General features: G+C 41.3%; 2 protein-coding genes, 2 long non-coding RNA genes and 1 pseudogene across 7 annotated transcripts; 4 read left to right on the top strand and 1 right to left on the bottom strand.

Moving 5' to 3' along the window:
• Window positions 1-629: 629 nt before the first annotated feature.
• On the top strand, window positions 630-5,759 carry LOC106866813 (annotated as a pseudogene).
• Window positions 5,760-8,522: 2,763 nt separating this feature from the next.
• LOC106865443 lies at window positions 8,523-11,298 on the top strand. The gene is made up of 2 exons (XR_002966572.1): window positions 8,523-8,835; window positions 10,885-11,298. It is a non-coding gene; the product is annotated as an uncharacterized LOC106865443 (long non-coding RNA).
• Window positions 11,299-11,611: 313 nt separating this feature from the next.
• LOC112268543 (putative disease resistance protein RGA4) lies at window positions 11,612-17,605 on the top strand. 3 transcript variants are annotated; one of them, XM_024463659.1, is made up of 5 exons: window positions 11,613-11,775; window positions 11,878-12,014; window positions 12,113-12,289; window positions 13,353-16,497; window positions 17,156-17,605. In XM_024463659.1, the coding sequence occupies exon 4, from the start codon at window positions 13,415-13,417 to the stop codon at window positions 16,457-16,459; it is 3,045 nt and encodes a 1,014-aa protein (XP_024319427.1). In that variant the 5' UTR covers window positions 11,613-11,775; window positions 11,878-12,014; window positions 12,113-12,289; window positions 13,353-13,414; the 3' UTR covers window positions 16,460-16,497; window positions 17,156-17,605. The 3 variants fall into 3 exon arrangements, with proteins under 3 accessions (XP_024319425.1, XP_024319427.1, XP_024319426.1); XM_024463657.1 differs by having other exon boundaries at window positions 11,612-12,014; XM_024463658.1 differs by lacking the exons at window positions 11,613-11,775; window positions 11,878-12,014; window positions 12,113-12,289 and adding an exon at window positions 12,338-12,355.
• Window positions 13,086-21,579, bottom strand: LOC112272539. 2 transcript variants are annotated; one of them, XR_002966574.1, is made up of 2 exons: window positions 21,276-21,579; window positions 13,086-13,433 (listed from the first exon to the last, which is right to left on the bottom strand). It is a non-coding gene; the product is annotated as an uncharacterized LOC112272539 (long non-coding RNA). The 2 variants fall into 2 exon arrangements; XR_002966573.1 differs by lacking the exon at window positions 21,276-21,579 and adding an exon at window positions 18,134-18,269 and having other exon boundaries at window positions 13,090-13,433.
• LOC100825129 (putative disease resistance protein RGA4) lies at window positions 18,189-26,218 on the top strand. The gene is made up of 3 exons (XM_024463661.1): window positions 18,189-20,820; window positions 21,659-24,799; window positions 25,745-26,218. The coding sequence occupies exon 2, from the start codon at window positions 21,725-21,727 to the stop codon at window positions 23,135-23,137; it is 1,413 nt and encodes a 470-aa protein (XP_024319429.1). The 5' UTR covers window positions 18,189-20,820; window positions 21,659-21,724; the 3' UTR covers window positions 23,138-24,799; window positions 25,745-26,218.
• Window positions 26,219-26,424: the final 206 nt, after the last annotated feature.

Raw genomic sequence — 26,424 nt, forward strand, 5'->3', positions numbered from 1 at the left:
CTAGATACATCCAAATTCTTTCAAACTTGAGACATCTTTTGTTAGACGGAGGGATTACTTATTTGAGAAAGAGCTCGGGTAGAGATAACCATTTAGATGGCAGTGGATTGAAGGCTGAACTTTGTGCTCTGCAGTTGCCTAGCTAGGTTCAGTGGATAATCTCTATCCTTTTCAATTTCGAAGAACCTGGTTCTTCTCTCTGCATATGATTTGATCTCGCTTTTCAGTTACTTTTGTCTGTTTTTTTTAACGAAAACTGTAGGAGTATATAGGTAGACCTATATGTAGTGTCAATGTGGAAGAGGAGAGGTCAATTCGTTTGTTGATATAGTAACAGAAGCTCGTTCCATCGAGTTGGGGCCACGCTGGCCTGAATTTTGCAGTTGATGCCGGAACCACTTGCATGCAGGCCGACGTGGATGCCACCTCGTTATATGACCGCATTTTGTTGTTTCCCTTTTTTTTTCTTTTTGAGGGGAGTTGTTTCCCTTTCTTGAGAGGCGGGAAACCACTGTGGGGAATGACTTTTGAAACAAAGGGCTGACGGCCCACGGGCCTACAATATACAACAACGGGCCCGCCCAGTCCTTGCTTTATAAGGCCCAAATCAGCCTCCCTTCTCTGCTCCACTCCATCCTTCTTCGTCTTCCCCACTCTGCCGCTGCGGCAGGCGCATCAATGGACCCAACCCAAGCTTCCCGTGCGAACCCTGCAGCCTCCACCGGTTTCGATTCCCTTTGAATTCGCAGCAACCCCATTCATTCAGCCACTCACAGGATCGAGGGAGCCACACCCACACCTCGATGGGGAACTCCAATCCGTTCCAGCCCAGTCCAGGGTTGGGTTGGGGGTCAGAATTATTTAACGGGCGATTAATCTCTTCGTGTTTCGTGGTAAGACCCCATAAGCCTATTTGGCTCTTCTTACTTGACCTGATCTGTAAAAACGCTACTTTTGAGTGTATGGCCAGCCCTAGTGTCTAATGGATAGCAGCCAGCATTGGAAAAGCAGACATGTGAGATACTAGTATACTACAGACAAACAGTTGTCAAACAGGGCGTTTGTTTTTGCGAATAGCTTTTAACTCTTTCTCAACCAATCGATTGTTACAATCATCAGATGAACAAGAGGCACTAAAGTACAAGTCTCATGGACTGATTTTCAGAGGAGAGGCTAGATTTGGACAGCAATAGGCCAATAGGTAGAGCACAAAATTGACTAGTTCTGAATTTGCAACTTGCATAAACAAGGGCCGGCAGCATTAGTTATGGAACTCTCGAGGCGAAGAGAGACCACGCTCCATATACCATTTTACAAAGCAGCCTATCATCCTGATGAATTAGTTAATGTTCCGAGCACTGCATATACCATTTTACAAAGCAGCCTTGGTGATCTATGGTTGAACTGGCACCATTGTTGATGGGTGATCAATGAAGAGCTTCAGTACGAATTCTCTCCGGTGATTGGTCAGCTAATGACCTGGTTGATCATGGAAAGTACTTTGTTGATTGGTGAGCACTATATATACCAATTCATTACACAGAGAAGGTATTTTGATTATGCTTCATATCTCGTACTAATGATCGAGTTGATCAGCAGAGGCTGACTACTGCTATTGGATGATTTGACGGCCTTGTTTGGAGGGATGGATGTCTTTCAAGAAGGTCAACCCTGTTTGCCATTAAGAATTCTGAAAGCTTTCCAGTTCTTATGTTCAGGTGCTGATCATGAAAGTAAATCACTCTAAGATGATAAGAGATTATAGTTCGTGATGCCCTTCTTCAAAGAAAAAAAACATTGGTGGTTCCTACGGCAAAATGAGCACTCTTTCTTGTATTGCCTCAAATGAATAACATCATGGATCACTCAAGTGCTAACATTACACTGAACATTATGTCTAACTGTACTAAATACAGTTCGATGTTCTTAAGTTCATTGAGTGTATTTTCATTTCACCATCTTATCAGTTCTTTTAATTACTATTGTCCTCTGTTTGCAACTTATCGTATATTCGGTAGTTTGAGCTTACATACAATAGTAATTTACTGCTTGTTGGTAGCTTCTGTACGAGTACAGAGTCGAACATGCAGTTTTATATCTTCCAAATCCATTGGGAGTATAATTTACCATTGCAAAGTTTGTTCACCTTTCAGATCGATCAAGTTCTTGATCATCGTGAATTGACAGCACACAAGGAGTTGCCTAGTATTCCAAGGTACATCTGATGGCAAACATATTATTTCCTTTTGTTGGGTCATGCATAAAAAAGATTCAAGAAATTGCTACTGAGGAGTGGTGCTAATACTGGGAGTCAAAGAAGAGCTTACAGAACTACAACGAAGAATGAAGCAAATACAATGTTTTATTTGTGATGCTGGGCAGAGAAGCTTACAAGAGTCAGCAGTTAGCAATTGGCTCGGTGATTTGAGAGATGCCATGTATGATGCTGACAATATTATTGATTTGGCAAGGTTTAAAGGAAGCAAGCCACTTGTAGACCATCCTTCATCCTCAAGAAAATCAACTTCTTGCAATGGCTTCTCACCCTTATCTTGCTTTCATAATATCCAGACTCGTCACGAGATTGCCGTCCAAATTAGAAGCCTCAACAAAAGGATAGAGAAGAGTTCCAAGGATCACATTTTGTTTAACACTTCATAACACAACACCAAATGGAGAAGTCTCTGTACCAAATTGGAGAAAAGTATCACACCTTGTTGAACCCAATCTTGTGGGGAAGGCGATCATACATTCTAGTAAGAAATTGGTGGAGTTGGTGCTTGCACATAAGGGAATTAAGGATTATAAGTTGGCTATTGTTGGGACTGGAGGAGTTGGTAAGACAACACTAGCCCAGAAAATATACACTAGCCCAGAAAATATACAGTGACCAAAAAATGAAAGGAAACTTCAAGAAACATGCCTGGATTTGTGTTTCTCAAAAGTACAATGAAGCTAATATTCTGAAGGAGATTCTTCGAAATTTTGGAGTGCATGAAGAGCAAGGTGAAACCATACCAGAGCTTCAGAGCAAAATTGCAGAAACAATTGAAGGCAATAGTTTCTTTCTTGTTCTAGATGATGTGTGGCAGTCCAATGTATGGACCAATCTACTAAGAACTTCATTACACGCAGCAACTGCAGGAGTAATTTTGGCGACCACACGAGATGATACAGTTGCAATGAAAATAGGTGCTCAACATACCCATCGAGTCGATCTCATGTCCGTCGAGGTGGGTTGGGAGCTCCTTTGGAAGAGCATGGGTATTGACCAAGGGGAAGAAGTGCAGAATCTAAGGAACACAGGGATTGAGATTATTCATAAATGTGGTTACCTTCCTCTTGCAATAAAGGTCCTTGCTAGTGTTTTGGCAAGCAAAGATCAAACAGAGAATGAATGGAAAAAGATTCTGAGCAAAAGTTTTGCTATTTCCCAGAGCAAACTCCCCGATGAAATAGAAAGGTCTTTGTATGTAAGCTACAATGAGCTACCACATCATCTGAAGCAGTGTTTCCTTTATTGTGCTCTGTAGCCTGAAGATTCTACCATCGTGCGTGATGATATTGTCAGATTATGGGTCGCTGAAGGCTTTGTAGAGGAGCAACCAGGACAACTGAGAGAAGAAACAGCAGAACAGTACTACTATGAACTAATCCACCGGAATCTCCTCCAACCAGATGGTTCAACGTTTGACCATACTAAGTGCAAAATGCATGACCACTTAAGGCAGCTTGCTTGTTATTTATCGAGAGAAGAATGTTTTGTAGGTGATACTGAATTAATAGGCGGTCAAAGAATGTCTAAACTGCAGCGCCTTTCAGTAGTCACCAACAAGGATATGTTTGTGATCCCTATAGTGGACAGGGGAAATCACAAAATGAGAACTTTGAGAATTCCCTATGGGGTCTCCCAAGGAGTTGATCATTCAATTTTCAAGAAGCTTTTACACCTTCGTGTTTTGGAACTTGCTGGTTCATCCATACAAACCATCCCAGATTGCATTGCAAATTTAAACCTTCTACGACTTCTTGATCTCAATGGTACAAATATACTTGTCTTCCAGAGTCCATTGGCTATCTCATGAACCTTCAGATACTGAACTTGCAAAGGTGCAAAGGTTTGCACAACCTTCCTCTGGCGATCACTAAATTAATTAATTTAAGGCGCCTTGGTATGGATTATACACCCATAAATCAGGTTCCAAAAGGTATTGGTAAATTAGTGTCCTTCAACGATTTGGAATGATTTCCTATTGGTGGTGAAACTGATAGTCCTGAAACACAAGACGGATGGAATTTGGAAGAATTGAGGCATCTCTCAAAGTAAGGCGTCTTGACCTGATCAAATTGGAAAGAGCAACTCCTTGCTGTATAGACTCATTGCTAAAAGACAAAAAGCATCTCAAAGATTTGAATCTACGCTGTACAAAACGTAGGGATGGAGCTTATTCAGAAAAAGGTGTTAGCAAAATTGAGATGATCTTGGAGCAGTTAATCCCTCCACACAACCTGGAAGATCTAACTATTGTTGATTTCTTTGGTCGAAGGCTTCCCAACTGCCTTGGTACCACCCATTTGGTTTCTGTCAAATACTTGATCCTCATAGGCTGCAATTCCTGCGTGCATCTTCCCCCACTCGGGCAACTACCTAACCTCAAATACCTAAGAATTAATGGAGCAGCAGCAGTTACCTAGATTGGACCCAAATTTATGGGCTGCAGGGAGCCTAATCCCAGATCCACGGAGGCAGTTGCTTTCCCCAACCTTGAATCATTGGTCATGAGGGATATGCCCAAATGGGAGGAGTGGTCCTTTGTTGAAGAAGGAGATGCAGTGGCAGCAGCTATGGAAGGGGAAGAGGATGGATCTGCTGAGATTCGAAAAGGGGAAGCCCTGTCTCCAAGGTTGCAGGTGCTGCCATGCTTGAAGGAGTTGGCACTTGTAGGCTGCCCCAAGTTGAGAGCTCTCCCACGACAGCTTGGGCAATAGGCCACCAACTTGGAACAGCTCCGATTGATTGGAGCAAGCAGCTTGAAGGTGGTGGAGGACCTCCCGTTTCTCTCAGAGAACCTTGGGATCGTGAGTTGTAAGGGTGTGGAGAGGGTCTCGAACATCAATCAATTGAAAGATCTGCGTCTGAGTCGTTGCCCAAAGTTGATGTGTGTTGAGGGATTGGGTAGTTTGCAGCAGCTGTGGTTGGATGAGAGTATGCAAGACATCTCTTTGATGTGGGTACCAGGGCTTCAAGAGGAGCAGCAAAAGTTTCACGGCGAAGATCTGGATATCTATACATGGCCTAGAGGTTGAGATAATAACTGTTTAGATGGCACGCTGGTACAAGGTATGGATACTGAATGCTGGTTGGCATTTCGTTTTGTGTAGTATTATTAATTGTCCGCTCCAATATTCATTTCCTTATGTGTGAATTATGCCTGTTTTCTTTACCGTTCATTTCCTTGAAGTGTCTGTTAATTCTCTCACTGAACATGGTTTATGTACTGTAACCTACTTATTATATTTAAATATGCACCTGCACTCACTCCAGTTTCTATTCTAAGTTTCTAACTAATACTACTAATATTGTGTTGTGATGAACTTGTTAGAAATAATTTTTTTCAGTTTTCATGGCGTCCGTCTCAGACTGTAACAGAACTGCAACATTAACACTCTACTGCAGTTTTCCAAACTTCTATATGTTTGTAATTATGTTTGAGAAAACATTTGTAATCATGCTTATACAGTGATTTGTATTTTTGCAAGTTGCTAATCGTGGGGGCTTGGGGAATTGCAATTTGGTGATTTACAAAGGGTGCTAAAAACGTAGTGATATAATTGAGAAAAAGATGAAAGAAAACTCCAAAAAAATAGGAAAATAAAATTCAAAAAAAGGAGGAAAAACAAAAAACAAAAAAAAGAAAAGAAAATTCCAAAAATGAAGTTACCTTTATGCATCGTAGTTTGTTTTATTTTTCTTTAGTAGGGTAGGTAACTCCGCCTATGTCACAACAGGTATAGGATACTTCTTCCCTAAAAGGGAATTGTAGTACTGGTTGTGTTGCATAGCCGGTTCCAAGCCTGGGAAAAGGAGGAGGACCAACCATGTACTCACTCCGTGTCATATTAAGTGACTTTCTATTACATCTATCTAGACGTTTTTTAAGCATAGGTACATGTATATTTGGGAAATTTGAGTCACTTAATGTGGGACGGAGGGAGTAACACCGTGTGAAGTTGATGAAACCACTAAACGTGTTTTTTACAGATGTTCCAATGGCCTTATGCCTGGAATTGTTTAATTTGCTTGTGAAGGCACATTTTAATCAGCTGTTTGGTCACGGTGTTTACCAAACCATGTTCTGTTTATTCAGTAGACAGAGAGCTGTACTCGTATTGTTTTTTGTGGAAGACTCAGTTGGGCAATATGCATGCCTATGGAGCAATTTTACGGTTTGTCGATATGGCAGGAAGGAATTATCATATCCTGTTCCTGGCCTGTAGTCAGTCTTCTCGGTGAGCCCGAGCTGAATTCGAGGTGGAGACTGCTAGCCGGCTCAATGAGTACATGATGTGAACGTTTCTGATTGTAGTCAGTCTTGTTTCTGAAGAGGGCGTTTGAGGACATGATGTGGTTTTATTTTAGCTGCTATTTGACGAGAGGGTGTCCTTTTTCTCTTCTTTTTTGTCATGAACTCATAATACCTGTCTAGTTTGTTTGTGCCTTTCATGCTCTGCTCTATTGCACTCACTTATGAAGTTATGGTTAACCCCTTGAGTGCATATCTCCCATTCTTTAATTCCATTAGAGCAGTCAAACTATTTTAAGGCTCAATCAAATTATTTCCATAAGTGCAGTCAAATAAGGTTGAATCAAATCATTTCCATTAGTGCTAACGTCGCTCAGAAGAGCTTGAGTGGATACCCGTTTAGATGACTCTGGACTGAAGCTCAAGCTGTGCTTTTGCTGTATGTGGCTATGGACAACTAAGCTTGTAAGTTGTAATAGCCGTTCAACTAGTTGGTACGCGGCCATGACCAAACCTCATGTTGTTGCCTAGGTTCAGTGAATTATATCTGTTTTTGAATTTTGAGTTCATGTAGTTTTGAACCTGGTTCTATGCACACATGATTTGGTCAGATATTTTCAAATTACTTTATATATGTGATCATCCTACGAGATACCAAGGCCCAGTAGAAAGCCCAAAATCTAAATTTAACATTATCTGAGTAACGTTTAAGGTCCTAACAAAGGCTCCTCCATGCCAAAATATCCATGGCTGAGTGGTGTATAGGCCCAGCCCATGCGTACAATGCAAAGCCCAACACAAGCTTCTTTCTTCTTCCCCACTTCCGTCTTCTCCTCTTCCGGTCGAACCCCTTCTGTCCGTCTCTGAGTCTGAGAGATGAGCAGGAAGGGGGAAATAGAAGAAGATCCATTCCAGCAGGGTTCGAGATCGGCCATCATCTCCATGATTTTGCTTTTGAATAATATATATTACAAACTCGACAACAATTCGTAGGAAAAAATACAACTAAATATATTCATTGGTAGCACCGATTACAATAGCTAGGCAACAGCTTGCTTGGACTAATCGCCGCTGGTTTATATTTTTCAAGTGTTAAGCAGGCCTTGATCTGATGAAAGTGGGAGCCTGGGGACCACATGAGCTTTGCATATTCCTCTAATCCTAATGGCAGACCAATCTTGGTCACAGCAACAGCTTGGGGTCTCAGGATGCACACTGCCTAGCTTGTGGAATCTCGAGGTAAATTGTACTGTACTAAATTAGATAATTAGATTCGGCAGCCAAGCCTAGGAATTGTTAATCTATTCACTGGATGAACGCTCCTAGGTAACTTACATCGTTGCCAATAAGGCAGCCAATGGGTTTCTTCCACAAGCTAGTCTCAACACCATCAAAATCATTCCAGCAACAAAATCTGTGTATAATTGGCACTCTAACCATCATAGCCGTCTGCTTAATTTGCCTCCATATATTTCGAACCAGACTATATGTAAGTAAGATATTCATCTCTGCAAAGCCATCCTATCTGAATCAGGTTTCTTCTCTACTTTACCTTGAACTAACCATCAGTTGTATCAGAATGGCTCCTTCGTGGATTACCTATTTACCTTTTTAAGGAGTAAAAATAAAAACTCGGGCTATTCTTAAGCTATAATATTGGTGCCGTGGTGCATGACTTGGAACTAGCTAGAGAGATTAAATCCATTGGCCAGCCAGCGCACATGAAGTCCAAGTGCTGGAGCCTGCCCTGGAGTGCATCTTATCAGAATGGCAACAGGTACCAAAGTCTGAGGCCATTAAACTAGCAAAGTCTGTCTCCGTTGGCAGGTTCTTTGTCATGGCGGGAAAACTAACGAAGGAACCAAATATCCATGGCGGGAATAAGCCCAACAGAAAGCCTAACGAGAAGCCCATGTAGCCTACGAGATACCAAGGCCCAGTAGAAAGCCCAAAATCTAAATTTGACAATGTCTGAGTAGCGTTTAAGGTCCTAACAAAGGCTCCTCCATACCAAAATATCCATGGCTGAGTGGTGTATAGGGCCAGCCCATGCGTACAATGCAAAGCCCAACACAAGCTTCTTTCTTCTTCCCCACTCCCGTCTTCTCCTCTTCCAGTCCAGCGAACGCGCTCTCCGCCGACGGCCGGCCGCCGCTGCATCAATGGAGCCAAAAATTTCCTCATCTTCCGCTAGTTCTTAGTCGTCCCCCCTCGAACCTCTTCAGTCCGTCTCTGAGTCTGAGAGATGACCATGAAGGGAAAAAATAGAAGAAGATCCATTCCAGGGTTCGAGATCGGCCATCATCTCCATGTGAGCTTTGTTCTTTACCATTGATAGTGCTGGCTTAATTAGCGTGTCCGCTTCTTGCTTAATTAGCAGTAGTTGGAAGCTTTATCCGGAAAATCTGGTCTGAACAGAAGTCGCATGAACTTGCGGAATCTCGAGGTGAATACTAATACGGAGTACTCCCTCGGATCCGTATTAATTGTCTCAAATTTGCCCAAATATAGATCCATCTATGCCTAAAAAGCGTCTAGATACATGTAATATTTTGACAACTAATATGGATCGGAGGGGCAGTAGATTAAAGATTAAACCCCACGACTGTGCTTAGGACTACTAAATCTATTCATCAATGGGTAGCACCCACCGACGCCAAAAGTTTCACTTTGATATCATGAAAGTGGGAAGAAGAGGACCGTGCCACTTGCATGGACAACATACTCCTACTTAATTAGTATTCCATGGACCCCTCTTCAGCAGTAGTTGCTTAAAATTATTTTGTATCTGGAATCTGGACTGCATGCCCATCACTAGAGGATAAGTCTGAGCAGAAACGACTGCACATTTGTTAGGAATTTAGCGACTAAATGACCTTCTGGTTTAATTAGGGTACTCAAAGGAAACTGCAGGCTTTGATGTGATGGGTATGGATATAATTGCACTGGTCTGAACAAAGCTCACATGCCCTCTCTGTGGAATCTCGAGGAAAATACTAGTAGTACTCACATGTTTTTGCTTTTCAATAATATATTACAACCCGCCAACAATGCTTAGGGAAAAAACTAGTGCTAAATCTATTTATTAGCTCCGACAAATCGCCGCTGGTTTGCATTTTTAAGTGTTAAGCAGGCTTTGATATGATGAAACTGGGAGGCTGGGGACCAAACGAGCTTTGCATATTCCTCTAATCCTAATGGCAAACTAATCATGGTCACAGCACCAGCGTAGTATGAATTGGCACTTGTAAATCGTTGATACTAACCATCATATATTGCCATCTTTTTTGCCTCCACTTCAAACTAGAGTTACGTGTATGAATGAATTGTGACTCAAAGCATTTTGTGTTCTCTCTGAGAAAAAAAAGATCATTTCTCCAAAATCATCCTATCCATAATATGTTTTTTTTCCTATTTCACCTTAAAGTAACATCGATTGTATCAGAGTTTTCAGTTCATCTCATCTGAATTACCTTTTCCAGTTTTGCATTGTTGTTGGCAGTTTATCTGGAAACTGTCGACCACTTCAGAGGATAAGTGTGAGTAGCAATTAATGATTGTACATCTGCTAGGACTTAGTGACTAAATGACCTTTTAGTTTAGGGTTCTCAAAAGAAAGTGCAGTACCTCGAGTTTCCAGTGTGAATCATGAGACCCCAAGCTGTTGCTATGACCAGGATTGGTCTGCATTAGGATTAGAGTAATATGCAAGAGCAAGCTCATGTGGTCCACGATCTCCCACTTTCCACTACTTTACCTTGAACTATGGAATATTTTGCCTATTGGAATTGGTGCTACCCATGAATAGATTTAGTACTGGTATTTTTCCTAAGCATTGTTGTCGGGTTGTAATATATATGTTATTCAAAAGCAAAAGCATGTGAGTACTAGTAGTATATGCCTCGAGATTCCACAGGGAGGGCATGTGAGTTTTTTCAGACCAGTATAATGTATTGATATCCACAGTCCACTTAGATAACTATATTCGGCAGCCAAGCTTAGTAGTTGCTAATCTATTTACTGGATGAATGCTCCTATTTAACTTACATCGTTGCCAATAAGGCAGCCAATGGGCAGCGCATTAATTTCTTCCACAAGCTAGTCTCAACACCATCAAAATCATTCCAGCAACAAAATCTAAGTATAATTGGCACTCTAACCATCATAGCCGTCTGCTTAATTTGCCTCCATATATTTCGAAGGACTATATGTAAGTAAGATATTCATCTCTGCAAAGTCGTCCTATCTGAATCAGGTTTCTTCTACTTTACCTTGAACTAACCATCGGTTGTATCATAATTTTCAGTTCATTTTGCGGTACTTTACATTTCACCTGATTTGACTTTTCTGATTTTTGCAGTTTATGTTTGGACGAGTATCAAATTGCGTGTTACTTTATGGTTTCACACGTGAATCTCAAGGTGCTGATACTGACGAATTCTCCTAAAGCAGCGTTGGTTCTTGCACATGGTTTCATCGTAGAAGAGCCAACACTCCAACAGCATCATATGGGGATTTTTTTTATTGTCGACTCTGTAGACTGTGCTATCTAGTCTGCATATTTTTGCAGCCAAGTGAAAGCCTTGAGCTTGTTATGAACTGACAGATATTTTTTGATGACCTGACAGCTCATGTATAGGCTGACCGACTGACCTGCTCGCGAGCTGAACCTTATTTCCAAGTATTGACATAATGTCATGTACAGACGACCTGTCCGACTTGATTATGAACCATCACCAAACTTGTTTTTCGTTTAACCTGGTTTTCTTGCAAATGACACAATTATAGACAAATTGTGATGTGAATTCGAAAAGGAAAGATGACTGAATTTGTTTCATGTGCAAATATATGGACGGGACATTATGCTAGTTGCATGAAAATAAAATGTGAGAAAAATACCTTAAAATGATAATAACATAAAAAGAAAATTTTCCATTATGTACTCTGGTTGCTCGACGTCTTCCTCATTGTTCTCTTTGACCAACACATGCGCACAGCACCCTCTCTTTATTAATAGAACTGAAATCCCAACTCTGGTTGGTTCTTGCCCATTGGCCCCTTCCGATTCCAGCAAGCCCAGCAACCAAGGTTAGATCTATGCAGCGTTCCTAGTTGAATTTTCTCACAAGAATCAATACCATTGCGCCGGGCATGCATTAGTAGACTGTGCTGTTTAGGTTCCCACTTCCCAGCCACTTTCTCTGCTCTTGCTTTGCTCGATCTGTTGTACTACTTGCTGCTGTTTGCTCTGGTAAGCTCCATGCCGCACTGGCATCAGGAGATCAAGTGATTGTTGCAATTTCTTTCTTTCTATTCTCTTGAGTTGATAAACTTATGCCTGGCTTTCCTGCAGCATATCGATACATTGTGTCCATTACTGTTGGCCCGCAGAAGTTGTCCTGCAGAGTGTTGAGGCAGGAAGCAGTTGGTACTAACATATCGCTCTCCTTCTCCAGGCCTCAGTACTCTCATCAGTTGACCTGTGTTCAGGTATGTTATTTCAATGTTCTGCATCTGTTTTTCAGTGGTAATTCTTCTTTTGTTTTCCTCTGAGGTATCAATTTTTTTGTTCTTCCCCCTTTCTGTAGGTGTAAAGGCGTGTCCGCGTGGGATATCTACGGTTGTTCCTGGGTGATTGACAGAAAAATCCTGTGACCTATTTCCGTGCATTGATTTCTCGAGGCAGCTCCATTTCATCCCCCTTGGTTTGAGCACGTTGAGATCTTAATGTAGCGATGTGTTGATCCTCAGAGCAAGATGCACCTGTAAGATGATTACAATTGATTTTTCTTATTGGCTGTTTATTTCTTGCTCGACAAATTGCTTGTAAGGTAAGAAATGTATTTTTAATTTAGGTCCTGAATCTTTGCTTCCACACAGTAACTGAAATATGTAATCACAACCGGATAGCTAGCATGCTAGACATTGATTCCATTGGTGACCGAGAAAATTTATCAGACAAGGAAGAGTTATCGCTACACCATTCATCATAGATAAAACTACAACTCTGCAGAACATTTTCTGAGGTTAGGAAGAAAATTTGTCATTGATGTAACTGATGGAATGATACAAGATGTAGTATTATATTTAGGATGCTATGCAGCTTTTGATTTTTACATACACGATGTATTTTCCTTCTCTGCAGTGGAGCAGACAAATAAACGTTGTTATCATACATAACCGAAATAGATGGTAATTTTTACGTAGACAAATGTGTTGCCCACATTTTGTGGAAACTTATACCTATTTCATATATGGTTCGCTTTTTTCTTCAAAATGGAAGCTACATTACCCAGAACAATTAGTGTTTGTTTGCTTCTAATATTTTCCAAACTGGTGAGAGAAATCAATCACCGTATCTGATCGAACAATACTGCAATAGATTAAATTATAACTTAGTGAAACATGGTGACCCTCAGGGTACCCTTCGACCCTCCTTAGTTCAACCAAATGAACTAAAATTTCAAAATGGCATGTAACTTTTCAAAAATCTAGTTCATTTGTTTGAACTAAGGAGGGTCGAAGGGTACCCTGAGGGTCACAATTTTGCAGCTCTATGTATGTATGAGATACCATGTAACTTTCATGGTAATAAATCTCACTTCACAAACAGGCATTAAATAGGCAACCTGCTAACTCAGGTGTTGAGCTTCAACACCTCACCATGCTATTGAAATTTTCAAACACCAGGATGGACCTACCAGCATACATGCAAAGTAAATTATTGGGGCAGCATATATGGATGTCTTTAACCATATAAAACATAAATTTCATATACGTTGCGAAGTTTTTAAACCATCTTAACATATATTATACATTCATTGGCAGCCAGCAAGTTCGCAAGCCCCACGCTTAGTGCTTCGGCGGATCTCCCTCCTCAAGTTGATCTGATGGCATCTGTATTAGATCCTTTGGTTGGATCATGCATCACAAAGTTGCAAAAAATCATTGCAGAGAAGGCAGTGCTAATTCTTGGTGTAAAAGAAGAACTAAAGAAACTGCAAGGAACAATGAAACAAATACGATGCTTTCTTGATGATGCTGAGCAAAGGAGGATAAAGGAGTCAGCAGTTAACAATTGGCTTAGTGAGCTAAGAGATGCTATGTACGATGCTGATGACATTGTTGACTCAGCTAGATTCGAAGGAAGCAAGTTACTGAAAGATCGCAAATCATCATCATCAAAAAACTCAACTGCAGGTTGTGGCATTTCGTTGTTATCTTGCTTTCCTGTTATTCAGAGGCGTCATGAAATTGCTGTTAAGATCAGAGACCTGAACGACAGAGTAGAGCAGCTCTCAAAGCATGGAAATAGCTTTCTACATCTTGGTGCCGGACCTACTGGCCAAGGTTCAACATCAAAAGTGAGAGAAAGTTCCAAGCTTGTACAACCCAACCTTGTGGGAAAGGAGATTATGCATTCCAGCAAGAAATTGGTGGATATGGTACTTGCAGGCAAGGAACGTAAGGATTATAAGATCGCTATTGTTGGAACTGGAGGAGTTGGTAAGACAACATTAGCTCAGAAAATATACAATGATCAAAAAGTAAAAGCAGAATTTAAGAAACAAGCATGGGTTTGTGTTTCTCAAGAGTGTAATGAAGTTAATCTTTTAAAGGAGATTCTCCGCAATATTGGAGTGTATCAAGATCAAGGTGAAACCATAGCTGAACTCCAGAACAAGATTGCAGAAACAATTGAGGGCAAGAGTTTCTTTCTTGTCCTAGATGATGTGTGGAAGTCTAGTGTGATTGATCTATTAGAGGCCCCAATTGATTTTGCAGCTTCATCAATAATTTTGGTAACCACACGAGATGATAGAATCGCAATGGATATCCATGCAGCGCATACCCATCGAGTTAACCTTATGTCAGAAGAGGTGGGGTGGGAGCTACTTTGGAAGAGCATGAGCATAATTGAAGAGAAAGAAGTGCAGAATCTGAGAAACACGGGCATTGAGATTATTAAAAAATGTGGTTACCTCCCCCTAGCAATCAAGGTCATAGCTCGTGTTTTGACAAGCAAAGATCAAACAGAGAACGAGTGGAAAAAGATTTTGAGCAAAATCAGTGCTTGGTCTGAGAGCAAACTTCACGATGATATAGGAGGAGCTTTATATCTGAGCTATAATGAGTTACCACATCATCTGAAGCAATGTTTCCTTTATTGTGCATTGTATCCTGAAGATTCTACCATCAAACGTGATGATCTTGTCAGGTTATGGGTTGCTGAAGGCTTCATAGAGGAGCAAGAAGGGCAACTACTAGAAGAAACAGGAGAGGAGTACTACTATGAGCTAATCCATAGGAATCTCCTCCAACCAGATGGTTCAACTTTTGACCATACTAGCTGCAAAATGCATGACCTCTTAAGGCAGCTTGCTTGCTACTTATCAAGAGATGAATGTTTTAGTGGAGATCCTGAATCATTAGAGGCTCAAAGCATGACCAAACTACGGCGCATTTCAGCTGTCACCAAGAAGGATATGTTAGTGTTTCCTACCATGGACAAGGAACATCTTAAAGTGAGGACTTTACTTGGAATGTTCTATGGGGTCTCTCAAGGAGTTGATCATTCACTTTTCAAGAAGCTTTTGCTTCTTCGTGTTTTGGATCTGACTGGTTCGTCCATTCAAACAATTCCAGATTGCATTGCAAATTTAATCCATCTACGGTTGCTTGACCTCAATGGTACAGAAATATCCTGTCTTCCAGAGGTCATGGGCTCTCTCATAAACCTTCAGATATTGAACTTGCAAAGGTGTGATGCTCTACACAATCTTCCTTCGTCAATCACTCAGTTGTGCAACTTAAGGCGGCTTGGTCTGGAAGATACACCGATAAATCAGGTTCCAGAAGGGATAGGTAGATTGACATTCCTCAATGATTTGGAAGGATTTCCAATTGGTGGTGGAAGTGATATTGGTAAAACACAAGATGGATGGAAGTTGGAAGAGTTGGGGCATCTGTTGCAACTAAGGAGGCTTCATATGATCAAATTGGAAAGAGCATCACCACCTACTACAGATTCATTGTTAGTAGACAAAAAATATCTGAAACTTTTGAGTCTAAACTGCACAAAACATCCGGTTGAATCTTATTCAGAAGGAGATGTTGGCAATATTGAGAAGATCTTTGAGCAGCTTATCCCTCCACACAACCTGGAAGATCTTATTATTGCTGATTTCTTTGGTCGAAGGTTCCCCACCTGGCTTGGTACCACCCATTTAGTCTCAGTAAAACACTTGATCCTCATAGACTGCAATTCCTGTGTGCATCTTCCCCCACTCTGGCAACTACCAAACCTAAAATACCTAAGAATTGACGGAGCAGCAGCGGTTACCAAGATTGGGCCTGAATTCGTGGGCTGCAGGGGGGATAATCCCAGATCCACGGTGGCAGCTGCTTTCCCCAAACTTGAAACGTTGGTCATCGAGGATATGCCCAACTGGGAGGAGTGGTCCTTTGTTGAAGAAGGAGATGCAGCGGCAGCATCTATGGAAGGGGAAGAGGACGGATCTGCTGAGATTCGAAAAGGGGAAGCCCCGTCTCCAAGGGTGCAGGTGCTGCCACGCTTGAAGAGGTTGCGACTTGATGGCTGCCCCAAGCTGAGAGCTCTCCCACGACAGCTTGGACAGGAGGCCACCTGCTTGGAAGAGCTCGGATTGAGAGGAGCAAGCAGCTTGAAGGTGGTGGAGGACCTGCCTTTCCTCTCTGAGGCGCTTATTTGTGGATGTGATGGCCTGGAGAGAGTCTCGAACCTTCCAGTATTAAGGGAACTGTATGCGCAGGACTGCCCACACTTAAGGTGTGTCGACGGATTGGGTAATTTGCAGCAGCTGTGGTTGGATGATGATATGCAGGAGGTGTCTAAACTCTGGGTGCCGGGGCTTCAGCAAATTCGTGGTGAAGACCTAGATGTCTACACATGGTAGAGTATACCCCATTAGATGCCAACACAGACATGTACAAGGTACTGGTTGGACTTTTCTTTCCTTAATCATCTGCTCTGAATTTTTTTTTTACTCCGCATTGTTCCATTGCGTGTGTAATGCTCTATTCTGTCATGTCCCCTGTTTTCTTTCTCGAGCACATATACAGATTGTACTAATAGCATTTCATAAACATCTTAGATTGAATATCCACTTGTATAGATGCCACATTTACAAGGCAGCTCTGCTGTTTGTTGCTCTGGACTGTTTCTCAGCTTGTTTCTTATCCATACCACACTCATTCTGAACTCAAAATACAAAACGTGCCGTGTTGTTAGATAACCTAAGCCTTTCATTGCACAAAATGCTTTGATGCCACTGTAAAATTTAAAGGAGTTAGTAACCTGTTAGGCTGTTACTCTATCCCGTATTGGGATTCATTCTCTCCGTGGTGAATTGCCAAGAAAAGAAATGTCAGGGTGATTTTATTGCTCTGCGGATACGAGGGTTCAGTTATGTTGAGCATGTTCACATAGTACCATTTTCTAAATAAAAAAAGATATAGAGTTTCATATAGTGCATTCATGGGTTGGTTCTTTTATTTCCATATGGTCTGCTTATATCTTCATATAATATTTAGATGATACCAATATCTCTTTTACGTGATCTTCTTACTTATGTTGCTTGTTTGTTTTGTAGGTTGCTAATTCAGAAGGCTTGTGGAACTGTAACTAGGTCAAGAACCCACTGGTGCAGTACGATGTGATATTCTTCTGGGAGGAAACAAAAAAAATCAGACAAAAAAAAAGGAGAAAATTAAAAATATGAAAAAGGAAAAAAAAAAGAGAAAACAAAATTCAAAGAAGAAGAAGAGAAAAACGAAAATCAGGCCTACAAAAAGAGATTGAAGATTCCTTTTAATTTCTTGTAATATTTGGTTATCTTTGTGAAAACACTTTGGACTTTTGTTTGTATTTCATTGATAGGGTAGGTAACTCCGCCTATGTGACAACAAGTGTAATATGTTACATAGCCGGTCCCAAGCCCGGAGAAAGGAGGAGGGACCAAACGCACATGTCAACAATCGACACAAACGGTGAAGCCCCTCAACATTCTTAAAGATGTCCATTAATTTAGCATCTTCTCGCATCTCCTTGTTATTGATCAAACTATCTCAGGCCTTGTGTTATTATTTGTTTGTCAAGATGCATTCTTATCAGGCCTTTGGTCAAAATAGTCGTGAATATATCATCTCTGTTTGTCCAAACATGTATTTCTTCTTCTCTTTTTGTTGCTAGGGTAAGTAACTCCGCCTATGTCATGATAAATGTAATATCTATGTTGCATAGTCAGTTCCTAAGCCTGGGAAAGGAGGACTGACTACATCAAATCTTGGTTGTACCGAGACAGCGGAAGTACCCACTGAAGCATGTTTCGGTTTGAGCATTGCCGATAAAATTATGCGGTAGCTAATCCAATCGGCCGAGCAACTCTTTCATACTGTTTCTGTAAAGATTAGATGGAACGGTAAGAATTATCTTGTGTTCTGCGATGAGCAAGCAGTGGGAGGAGCTGAAGCCTGAAGGGGAGATGATGCCTACAGGATGAGCAATTCAGCATGGCAACCAAACAGAACCAAAACAGTGTCTCTTCAGATATCGGTCGACCTGGACTCACCGTTGGATCAAAGGCGAGCGGCCCTGATTGAGCATAAAAGGAGGAGGGAGTTTCCGCTGCCAAAGCCAAGCCCCAGGACCAGGACAGCCGGCGGCGGCAGGACGGCTTCGTCGCCGTCCGGGGTGCTCCTCGCCGGAAGATGCCAGAGGGGGAGGGAAATCTCTGCTGGGGCTCCCCGGATGCCGCCGCAAGAGGGTCGCCGCGAGAAACCGTGCTCCTGGATGCCAGATAATCTCTGCAGGGGAGGCCGTAGCAAATCTTCTCTGGGGCTGCTGTCGAGTAATTTCTTTGTTCTGATGTGAGATAATTTCTTTCTTTGTTCGCAGGGTTAGGTTAATAATTTCGACAGATTCGGTATCATGTTGCTGTCATCGACCTAGGGTTGATTTGGTGTTGACTGCTTATCAGATGCACGAATTGCATAAACAATGCTGATGGATTACGTTCTCTGACATTTTTTTATGAACTGATTAGTATAATGTATATCCATGACTCCACTGCAGGGGATTAAATTGGTGGCTTGTTGCTATCATGTACGGTGGGATTAGATTCATCGTGTGACAATTTGCAGCACTGAGTACTCTCAAAACTGCAACTTGCACAAGGGACTAGGGATGACCACATCGTCTCCTGGCCTTGGTGGTGCCTGTTAGCAGCCAATGCATATGCCGAGGAACCTCAACTCTAAACAAATTGAGACTGTATTGGATTTAGTCTCCATTAATCATTGTTTTATATATGCAGGCAATCTCAAAGAAATCGATTCACTTAACATATATTAGCACTCTGAACATATATTGGCTTATCAGTTATCAAGTACTCCCTACGATCCCTAATAAAAGTTGTACTAAATCAGTGACACTTATTATGGATCGGCCCCACATTCAGGTATATCCTTTTCTCGAGTGCAGTGGCGATTTTTGGCTTTCGAAGACTTGACTAGTTATAAAATCTGCATCTGCAACTTGCCCTGTGTAGTTTCAGTTAAACATAATATCTGCAACTTCCATAAAATGGATATGCCTGTTTCTGGTTGTCCTGCTGACCATGCACTGTGTTCAATTGCTTTGTTTTGGGTAACAAATGCGTTACGTAAATTTTTTCTAGTAATTTGTGCTTTTCAATTTTCGGGCTAGCGTCGAATCATTTCTGACCAGACAGCAGGGAATTGGTAGTTTGTTACCATCACGAGGGGATTAAATTTATGTGCCTATCTATGGACGAGCACATTCAAAATTGCAACTTGCACAGATGACAAAGGGAAAATAAAATAAAAAACATGTCGTGCCAGCTTTGGTGATGCGCATTTCCAGCCAATGCATACGCCCCGTGAATCTAAACTGCAAGCAATTGTCACTATTGGAATTATTATGAAGCATGGTGTGAAGACTCATTTCATATACATGTCTTATAGAATGCACTCAGAGGAGCCTTTGCAAATGAAATAATTTTTGCTCATGAATCATTCGCTTACCACTCCTCCCTCGTCTGGTTCGTATGGGAACTTCTTGTTCATTTCCTCAGGTCACCCACTCGGAGTGTGGTCATCATTATTTTGAGACCATGCAAACTCAGTCTTTCGATTAATGTACAATAGCTAATCAAAGAATTTAACAAAATCAACCTTCTTTCTCTCACGCCATCATTGCTAGTTTCTTGCATTTTTTAAGACGCTACGGAAGGAGTAGGTGGATTTTTGTCCTCATTTACATATTCAAATTACATCAATTAGTTTATCCCAGGATTTATTTTTAATTGTACAAGTTGCCTAGATGGTCAGTGGAGACAACTCTAAAGCAGATAAAAAGATGAGACTGCTAACTAGTCTTGCCTGCATGCTGTTCCGGATGATTAATGAATAATGGAGACTTGTAGACTGTCTAACTAGTTATACATAGTTAATGCAACCTCCCAGCCACTATTCATGAGATACAAGAAGATGGTGCTTCTTAACTTTCGCGGGAAAGAAGGTGATGCTTCAGTAGGAGCTGCTCTTTAGCTTTCAATGATTTCCTCTGTTTATGCATTCGTTCAGTTTGCAAAATTCTGCTTGTGCTTCACTCAGCTTCTGCATCCACTCTCTTCACTCTCTGGTAAGCTCAACTGTGCCCTCTAATCAACAGTTTACATATTTCATCCTCCTCATCTTGACCTTTCTTAAGTAATACCTTATTTGCACACACTGATTGCACAGATTCAGCACAAGTGTCATGATCGGCGCACTCGTTTGATTGTTTGTTGGACTGCTTAGCAAAGAGATCCTGTTGGGACTTGAGAGGGAACTTGATTTGTACGATCACATCTCACTCTTCCGCAGCAGTCTAACCTTATTCAATATTCAGGTATTTTCTCTAGTTCTGATAGCTCTGTTGGGTGATAATTTTTCTTCTATTCACTGAACCAGCTTTCTTTCAAGGGAAACATGTATTCACATTCTCCTTGTCCCTTTTTACATCAGCAGCAGTGAGGCTTTCTTTGGGTCACTGGCTGATACTCTTCTAAATCTCTTCGACACACTGACCTATTCAACCAGTTACTTATCAATTATCATTTCCCCTTTGGCTTCGGCAAGTGAGATCTTATTAAAGTAGTGATGGGTTGACCGAGATCAGAAAGGGGTGATTGGTTGGTAGCTTGATCTTACTATTGATTCTTGTTTCTTTCTTGCTGAAAGATTGGTTTGAAAGGTAAGATTTTTACTGTATTCCAGATCTTGAATCTCTGTTTCCATGATATTACTACAATGAAATATGGTACCATGACTATGCTAGCTTGTGAAAAGTTAACAGTTTGTGATCTAGAAATTTCATCATTATTGTAACTGAATATTGATGACTCAACTTTAGTAAGGCAAACCAAATGACCCCTAGTTATGGAACAAAAATAACTTCAACACCTCGCTTTAGTATTGAAATTTCAGACGAACGGCCAAAGACCCAGTTATTTACAAAAGCCAAAGTAGCAAAAGAGGATAGTACTGAATCTATAAAACATCGATGTGGATCTTTTTCCTTGAACCGTTTTAAAAGGTTGATTGACTTGATTTATGGTATCTACTGTATTAGCATGGGCATCTTTATCGGACAAAAAAAATTCACAGGGAAGTGAAAGTACGTAATTGTAGAGCGAGGGAGGAGCTCACCTGCAACAGCAGCAACAGCAGTCCTTCTCTTCTTGGTTCTCTCTCTGGCGGCTCCTCTCCTCAGGAGGCTCTCGTCTGCCTCTTCTAGGGCAGGACAGCTACAAGATGAAATGGGCCAGCAGAACATGGGCCTTCAGCCCAGTCACTATTCAACAGCAATTGACTGGTCCCACAGTTCTGAACACCATCTAGTCAAAACCCATAAACTTCAATATAGCCATTATTGAAGCTCCGTACGTCAAGTAGATTATTTATTTTATTCAAAATTTAAACGGACTTGCAACAGGTTTGTTATTTCTGGATTTCTGTTACAAGCATACGAATTTAGTGAACAATGTCTACTTCCCGAATCATCTTAACACATGTTGTGCATTCATTTCCAGCCAGCAAGTTAGCTACACTTCCAGGGAAATCGCTTTGTTGTGGATCAACCTCGTTAAGCTTGTGTGATGGCAACCATACTGGATTCTCTTGTTGGGTCATGTGCCAAAAAATTGCAAGATATCATTACAGAAGAGGCAGTTCTGATTCTAGGGGTAGAAGAAGACCTCAGAGAGCTGCAGCGAACAATGACCCAAATACAATGCTTCCTTAATGACGCCCAGCAAAGGAGGACTGCAGAATCCGCGGTTTACAATTGGCTTGGTGAGCTGAGAGATGCTATGTATTATGCTGATGATATTATTGACCTGGCAAGATCTGAAGGAGGCAAGCTACTTGCTGAACATCCTTCATCAAGAAAGTCAACTTCATGTACTGGCATTTCATTGTTCACTTGCATTCCTAATGTTCAGAAGCGTCACAAGATTGCTGTTCAAATCAGAGACTTCAATGCTGAACTTGAGAGGATTTCAAAGGTGGGTGAAAGATTTTTAAAGCTTCAGAATATGCAGCCTAAAGCGGAAGTTCAGGTAGCAAAGCAGAGTATGCAGCGAAGTAGCCTTGAGGAGCCCAATCTTCTGGGGAAGGAAGCTTGGAGAAACATGGTGGATTTGGTCCTTGCTCATAAGGAGAACAAGACTTACAAGCTCGCAATTGTTGGAACAGGAGGAGTTGGAAAGATAACCCTCGCTCAGAAAATATATAATGATCAGAAAATACAAGGGAACTTCAACAAACAAGCATGGATTTGTGTTTCTAAGGATTACTCTGAAGTTGCTATATTGAAAGAAGTTCTCCGCAAAATTGGGGTACCTTATGACCAAGATGAAAATGCTGGAGAGCTCAGCCGCAAGCTTCAAGTGGCAATTGATAAGAAGAGTTTTTTCCTTGTGTTGGATGATGTCTGGCAGGCTGAGTCATGGATCGATGTACTGAGAACTCCATTACACGCTGCCACTACAGTAGTTGTTCTAGTGACAACTCGACATGATACAGTTGCACTGGCAATTGGGGCTGAACATATGCATCGTGTTGATCTGATGTCAATCGATGTTGGATGGGAGCTTCTTTGGAAGAGTATGAACATCAATGAAGTCAAAGAAGTGCAAAGCCTGCGGGATATAGGGATGGAGATTGTTCGTAAATGTGGTGGCCTCCCTCTTGCCATCAAAGTTATTGCTCCTATTCTAGCAACTAAGGAGAAAACTGAGAAGGGATGGAGAACGGTTATAAACAAAAGTTCTTGGTCTATGAGAAAGCTTCCCCCTGAGCTTTCAGGTGCTTTGTATTTGAGTTATGATGAGCTACCACGGCATTTAAAGCAATGTTTGCTCTATTGCAGCTTATATCCAGAAGATAGTGAGATGTGGCGTGGAGATCTTACCAGGCTTTGGGTTGCTGAAGGTTTTATAGAAGAGCAAATATTAGAAGATACTGCTGAAGAATATTACTATGAGTTGTTACATAGAAATCTCCTTTAACCAGCTCAACAGTATTTTGACCATGAGGTCTGCAAAATGCATGATCTTTTTAGGCAACTTGCTCAACATATATCAGCAGAAGAATGTTTTTGCGGAGACCCACAATCCTTGGAGGCTAAATTTTTTCCCAAACTGCGGCGTATTTCAATTGTCACTGACAAGGATTCGGTACATCTTCCTAATGTGGGAAAGGAGCAGATTAGAGCAAGGACTTTGAACATTCATTGTGCCAAGCCACCAAGAGTTGAAAGTACAATTTTCAAAATGCTTCCGTGCATCCGAGTTTTGAATCTTTCTGGTTCATCCATAGAAGCCATTCCAGCTTGCATTGGAAATTTGGTCCATCTACGATTGCTTGATCTCAATGGCACAGATATATCTTCTCTTCCAGAGTCCATTGGTTATCTCATAAACCTTCAGATCCTGAACTTGCAAATGTGCAAAGCTCTGCATAATCTTCCTTTGGCGATCACCCAGTTGTGCAATTTAAGGTATCTTGGTTTGCATGGTACACCCATAAATCAGGTTACAAAGGGGATAGGGACATTGGAGTTCCTGAATGATTTAGAAGGATTTTCTATTGGTGGTGAAACTGGTAGTGCTAAAACACAAGATGGATGGAAGTTGGAAGAACTGAGGCATCTCTCATGGCTGAGGAATCTTGATTTGATCACACTGGAAAGAGCAGTTCCTTGTAGCACAAATTTATTACTACAAGATAAAAAGTATCTCAAAGTTTTGAAGCTAAGGTGCACAGAACATTCGGACATACCATATTCAGAAGAAGATGTTGGCAAAATTGAGAAGATCTTTGAGCAGCTAATCCCTTCTCAGAACCTGGAATATATAGGTATTTTTGGATTCTTTGGTCGGAGGTATCCAACTTGGCTGAACAGTACCCATTTGTCCTCAGTCAAACTCTTGAAGCTCATAGACTGCATTTCTTGTGTGCATCTTCCACCACTTGGGCAGCTACCCAACCTGAAGTATCTGAGAATTAATGGAGCAGCCGCAATTACCAATATTGGGCCCGAATTTGTGGGCTGCAGGGGGGCTAATCCCAGATCTCCGGTGGCCATTGCTTTCCCCAAGCTAGAATGGTTGGTAGTTGAGGGTATGCCCAACTGCGAGGAGTGGTCCTTTGTTGAAGAGGAAGATGCAGCTGCACCGGCTATGGAGGGGGGAGTGGATGGATCTGTTGAGATTCGAAAAGAGAAAGCCCCTTCTCCAGGGATGCTACTGCTTCCATGCTTGAAGAAGTTAGAACTTGTTGACTTCCCCAAGCTGGGAGCTCTCCCATGACAGTTTGGAAATCAGGCCACCAGCTTGAAAGAGCTACAAATAAGAGGAGCGAGTTGCTTGAAGGTGATGGAGGACATGCCATTCCTCTCTGCCCTCAAAATCGAGGGATGTGAAGTGCTTGAGAGGGTCTCAAACCTTCCTCTGGTGAGAGTGATGTGTGCGCATGGTTGCCCAAACTTACAGAATGTAGAAGGGTTGGGCAGTTTGCAGCAGCTGTGGTTGCACAAAAATATGGAGGATATATCCAAGCTATGGGTGCCAGAGCTTCAACAGCAGTGCCAACAAATTCATGGTGAAGACCTGGATGTGTTTGACTGGGTTTAGTAGATTCAACAGTTGCATGGCATCTGAAGAAACGAGGTATGACCATTTACCTTGTTATTATTTTGGGTTTTACATCTTATCTGTTGGGATTCACCCCGTGCTTGTTTTTCTCTCTAACGAAAGCTGTGTCTAAAGCACTAGTACTAGGATCCACACTTCTGTTTGAATGAGACATTTTTTTTCCTTAATTACCCGCTCTTAGTTTCGCACTGTTGCATGCAGTGTTGCCTTATTTGATTGGATCTTTGCCGCCATGTTCTGTGTATGTAATTAGCCTATTTTTCCTTCTCCAGCACGAAACGACTATATTACATGCCACACCGTGCGTATAGTATGTCTCTCAAGTACTAGTTCATGTCAGGGTCTCAAGAATCTGTAAGCAATATTTAGTAGGAGTACTACATTTATGTCTGTAAGCAATGTTTAGTTTTTTTTTGTCAGTTACCTAATCGTAGTCTTGCACCTTTTGGGGTTCAAAGTTGCTGCCACTCCCAGCTCTAGTACATGGCAGGGGGTTGCTTTTATACATTCCGAAAAGAGCTCTAGTAGATGCTTTCCAATTAGATGTGAGCAAATATTGCGTGCTTAAATAAACATATATATATATATATATATCAGCGACACTAGTTTAGCTCTTTGTTAGATAATCCAATTGCATTCAAAATATATTATATATATGTGCCCTGGTGCATTTTTTATATTAAAAAGACTACTAGGTCTGATTCCTTTTCTTTTAAATATGCTTATACAATCGACGGTGTTAGTGGCACTAACCGATACTTTGTCGATCTTCCAACGGTGATGATATATGTTAACCTTGATGCCATTTACTGTCTGATAAATATGCATATGACATACTTGTGTTGAGCATGTTTATCTCACCTGGCATATGTCGAATAGGTAGCACCTCTTGTGTTGGCCTTACATGGTGCATCTACTTGCATTCATTTCTTCATATATGTGATCATGCTTATTTTGTAGGCTATTTAGTCTGAAGAGGTGTGGAACTTTCTGTTGATCATCGCAATGGGCGCATCAAGTGGTACCTCTGAGAGAAAATCACAAAAATTAGTATATGTAAAAAATCCGAAGAAAAGATGAAAACAAAATGGCAAAAAAAGTGAAAACAAAAATCCAAAAAAAATGAAAACAAAAAATGGCAAAAAACTGAGAAAAATAAAACTCCAAAAAAGTTTATTTGTCTTGTAATTTTACTTTTCATGTGTGTTTTTTCTTGGTAGAGTAGGTAACTCCGCCAATGTGAGGACAAATGTTATACTACTTATGTCGCATAGCTAAATCTTGTTGCAGCTTCTTCATGTCAACAAATGTAGAACTTGTGTTGCATAGCCGGTTTGCCGCTCATCACAAGATTGTTGTATGCCGTTTTCCCCATGCATAGACATGTGATGTACTAATGTCAGCTCAGAATACCATCAAGATGCTCATCACAAAGGTTGTTATTATGCATATTAGGGTCACACTATTTGACTCCCTGGGTGCAGAACTATTCTGCACCCCGCGCCTGACCCCCGAGCGTGCTTCCTCCCAGTCTGCATGCGACGTACCAAAGTTACGTTTGGCGCATCAGTCGTTAATGGCACAGAGCGCTTTTTCTATGCATGCAACCTAAGAAAATTACGTTGGGGGGGAGCCTGCAG

Source organism: Brachypodium distachyon, chromosome 4 (genome assembly GCF_000005505.3).
Source record: "Brachypodium distachyon strain Bd21 chromosome 4, Brachypodium_distachyon_v3.0, whole genome shotgun sequence".
Taxonomy (NCBI): domain Eukaryota; kingdom Viridiplantae; phylum Streptophyta; class Magnoliopsida; order Poales; family Poaceae; genus Brachypodium; species Brachypodium distachyon.

What these genes read in the sequence shown, in the direction of transcription:
- LOC112268543 (XM_024463657.1), top strand. Translation starts at nt 13,415, where the DNA reads ATGGCATCTGTATTAGATCCTTTGGTTGGATCATGCATCACAAAGTTG.
- LOC100825129 (XM_024463661.1), top strand. Translation starts at nt 21,725, where the DNA reads ATGGCAACCATACTGGATTCTCTTGTTGGGTCATGTGCCAAAAAATTG.